This window comes from Trypanosoma conorhini, assembly GCF_003719485.1.
Source record: "Trypanosoma conorhini strain 025E chromosome Unknown Tco_14.4_contig_01223, whole genome shotgun sequence".
In the NCBI taxonomy this organism is placed as follows: Eukaryota; Euglenozoa; class Kinetoplastea; order Trypanosomatida; family Trypanosomatidae; genus Trypanosoma; species Trypanosoma conorhini.
In genome coordinates, this window is record NW_021705319.1 from 1 (window position 1) to 3,215 (window position 3,215).

The 3,215-nt window shown below is 41.2% G+C and overlaps 2 protein-coding genes across 2 annotated transcripts, besides 1 other annotated feature; both read left to right on the forward strand.

Moving 5' to 3' along the window:
* Nucleotides 1-307: 307 nt before the first annotated feature.
* Nucleotides 308-1,075, forward strand: Tco025E_09676 (protein phosphatase 2C-like; the record flags this gene model as incomplete). Its single annotated transcript, XM_029376487.1, has 1 exon — nt 308-1,075. The coding sequence occupies one exon, from the start codon at nt 308-310 to the stop codon at nt 1,073-1,075; it is 768 nt and encodes a 255-aa protein (XP_029223396.1).
* Nucleotides 1,076-1,593: 518 nt separating this feature from the next.
* Tco025E_09677 (uncharacterized protein) lies at nt 1,594-2,937 on the forward strand (the record flags this gene model as incomplete). The annotated part of the gene is made up of 1 exon (XM_029376488.1): nt 1,594-2,937. The coding sequence occupies one exon, from the start codon at nt 1,594-1,596 to the stop codon at nt 2,935-2,937; it is 1,344 nt and encodes a 447-aa protein (XP_029223397.1).
* A 175-nt stretch (nt 2,938-3,112) lies between these two features.
* Nucleotides 3,113-3,146: a microsatellite.
* The last annotated feature ends 69 nt before the right edge of the window (nt 3,147-3,215 follow it).

The window sequence follows — 3,215 nt, forward strand, 5'->3', positions numbered from 1 at the left end:
GTTTTTGTTTTTCTTCTTGTGGTTATTTTTTAATTTAGTGCTTGGGGTTGTGTGGATGTTGGAACTCAACTGTGGAGCGTATTCTTGTACATTGTTATAAATACATACACATTTTTGAATACTCACCTTTTTTAAAATTTTATTTGCACTTGTTTCTACGATATATATATATGTATATCTGCATGCTTTTAGGACTAGGAAAATGGGAGACACACTATCTAAACCAGTCACAGAAAAGCACACCAGCACATTTGAAAATTCACATTTGCGAGTTGGATGTTGTGGAATGCAAGGATGGCGCAAAACAATGGAGGATGCTCATGTGGCCCAGTTAAATCTCGAAGGCAAGAAAAACCATGCGTTTTTTGGGGTTTTTGATGGACACAATGGGTATAAAATTGCGAAGTATTGCAGTGGGCATATTCTTGATGAACTTATGGCTACACCCGAGTACCGTGAGGGCGTATATGATGAAGCGTTTAAAAAAGCTTTTATATCCTTAGATATGAAGCTTTCTGAAATGCCTACACTTCGATCAGAAGGAGGGACAGCCATAATTTGTGTACTGTTGGCTCATGGTGAAATTGTGTGTGCAAATGCTGGTGATAGTCGCGCGGTATTGTTTCGAGGAGATAGAGCTATTCCGTTGAGTAGTGATCATAAGCCTACTGTAGCGGCAGAAAAGGCGAGAATTGAGAAGGCGGGTGGGACTGTTCAGTGTCAACGTATCAATGGTACTATTGCGCTTAGCCGAGCAATAGGCGATTTTGATTTCAAGGATAATCCCAAGATTATTTGGGAAGAACAAATGGTTACGGCTTTACCAGAGGTGAATAAAGATAGATTGACTTCTGAAGATGCATTCATCGTCATCGCTTGTGATGGGGTGTGGGATGTTCTGTCTAATGAAGAGTGTTGCGATATTGTCAAGAAGGGTCTTAAAGAAACAGATGGTGATATTGGTTTGGTCTGTGAAATGGTGTTGGATAAGTGTTTAGCCCCAAGGGTGCAAGGAGTCGGATGTGATAATATGACAATTATTGTGGCCCAATTTAAACCAGCGTTCTTCTGTTAGCTTTAAGGTTGAAGGCGAGATCATTTCAGTTCTTGTAGTAAATGAATTTTGCTTGTTCTGCTGTTTCTTTTTGTAAGTGTTTCTGTGCGTGTGGGTGTTCGCGGGGGTGTGGCAGATAGCGAAAAATTGCCTGAACTTCATTTTACTTATGTGCTGAGTGTTCGGCTTCTGTGTTGTTTGCCTCTTTTTTTTAACTGCAGTTTTTCTCTTGGTATATGTTATACCTAAAACGATGTATAAATAAACAAAATCTTTTTTTTTTCCATCGCTATGCTTTCTATGTACCGCGATTATATGTACGCCAATCTATCTAACCATATATATATGTTGCTGTATGTTTGAAATATTCCCTTTCCCGCACCTTTTTTTTTTATTCATCTTCTTTTGGAGTTTGTATCCTTCCATTTTTTTTTCTGTGTGCCTTTTTCCCCTCTTATGGGGTTAATAAGTCGAAACACCGACACAGCAGTAGAGGGAAGGCGAAGGAAACAGTTTTTTTTATTATTATCGTTGGAAATATGATAAGCGCGCTCGATGAACAGTTAGATGAACTAAGGTTATTAGCTGATATTCTTGATACGCTTTCAAATACAGAACAAGGGTTACGCCCTGATCAATTGGCGCCTTTGACTCTTAGAATACGCCGAGCAGTGGATGTGATAGCGACATCATCTGTTGAGAAGAAGACATGTGTACAGAAAAGCTTTAGTGAAAGGGAGCGTCCTCGTCGGGCGGATGGCTTACCCGAACTAACTCAACAAGTGAAATACTCGCTAGGAACATCTCCTTTAGTTTTGACACGGAAGCCAGTAGTTAAGAAGCCTTCTAGCATCAGCGCATTTCCAGTTCCAAGAGAAAAAATTCCTCAGGGGCAGCTTGCGGTCTCAAAAGAGGTTTCGCGTTGTTTGGCGTGCACCTTGTATAATATATTAGAGGGTTCAACAAGATTATTGAAGGCCTCTTTTGCCCATGTTTTTGTTCGTAAAGACGATGAGATGGTATCTATTGCTAACTGCGCTGCCCGTCTTTCCTTTCCCCCCCAGTTGGTTCGTCATAAGTGCCTGGGCTCCTTGGATGCAGACGTTTTAGCGAGTGGAATTGCCTTGAATCAACACATTGCAGATGGTTCTAAAATTACTTCAAGTCTTCTTATATTTCCTGTTTTTGCCTCGGACCCGCCTTCGCAGAGGGCTTTAGCTGTGGTGCACGTGGAGAATAAACTTCAGGGAAGCGTTGCGTTTAATAATGAAGATGAAGCCATTCTCTTGACTACAGCGCAGTTGATTGGCGGATTGATGTCTCGCTTCCCTCAAATGGATTGGATCAAACGTTTTTATGATCCTGTTACGCAACATATCTTAGCTCCGTTTGTACCACGGAAAAAAATTATATTGCCGCGAGAAAGGGCTTATAGTAATCAGCACTCCTTTATTACTGAAACATCCGTATATGCTGATTATTCTTCAGATGCGATGTATTTTAAAAAAATTGAGGAATGCGAAGTTCCACGCTTGATACGACGGGATGCTCTTCCTCGTCTGGCTACTCAAAAGCCCTTGGCTCAGGGTCTTTCGGCAGCTCCATCATTGCGCGAGGTTGCCGCATATGTGGAGAATATGCATAGCTGTTGGAGCCGCACTGTGTCCAGCAATGTTAAATTTTCCGAGGAAGAGCGTTCAAATCAGGTTGAACTGAAGGCATTACGTCGCGAATTGGCCCGCATTAAAGCACTTTATGCTGAAGCGGAGGAACAATTACGCCTTTATCGACTTGAAGGCCAAGACTATGAGGAAGAGTTTCGTGGTATCAGGGGTGAACTCGATGCTTATTTACGGAGGCGCGACAAGCTGGATGTTACTTAGAGGCGAAGAAGTTATGGAGTACATTTGAACTGGCTGTGCACTCAACGCTAAGCAAAATGGTTGTCGTGCTTTTCTTTCTCCACAAGTAGGGGAAGAAATTTGTTTTTGGAAGCATCCGTCGTTTTTTTTTTTTATTTCCCCCACATGCATAGGAATCATTTGTGTCAATCGGATGTATAATATATATATATATATATATATATAAATATGTATTTGCTCACACTACTTTTAGAATGGAGAGCTTCTTCTGCTTTCCATTCTTTTATGGGAGGAGGAGG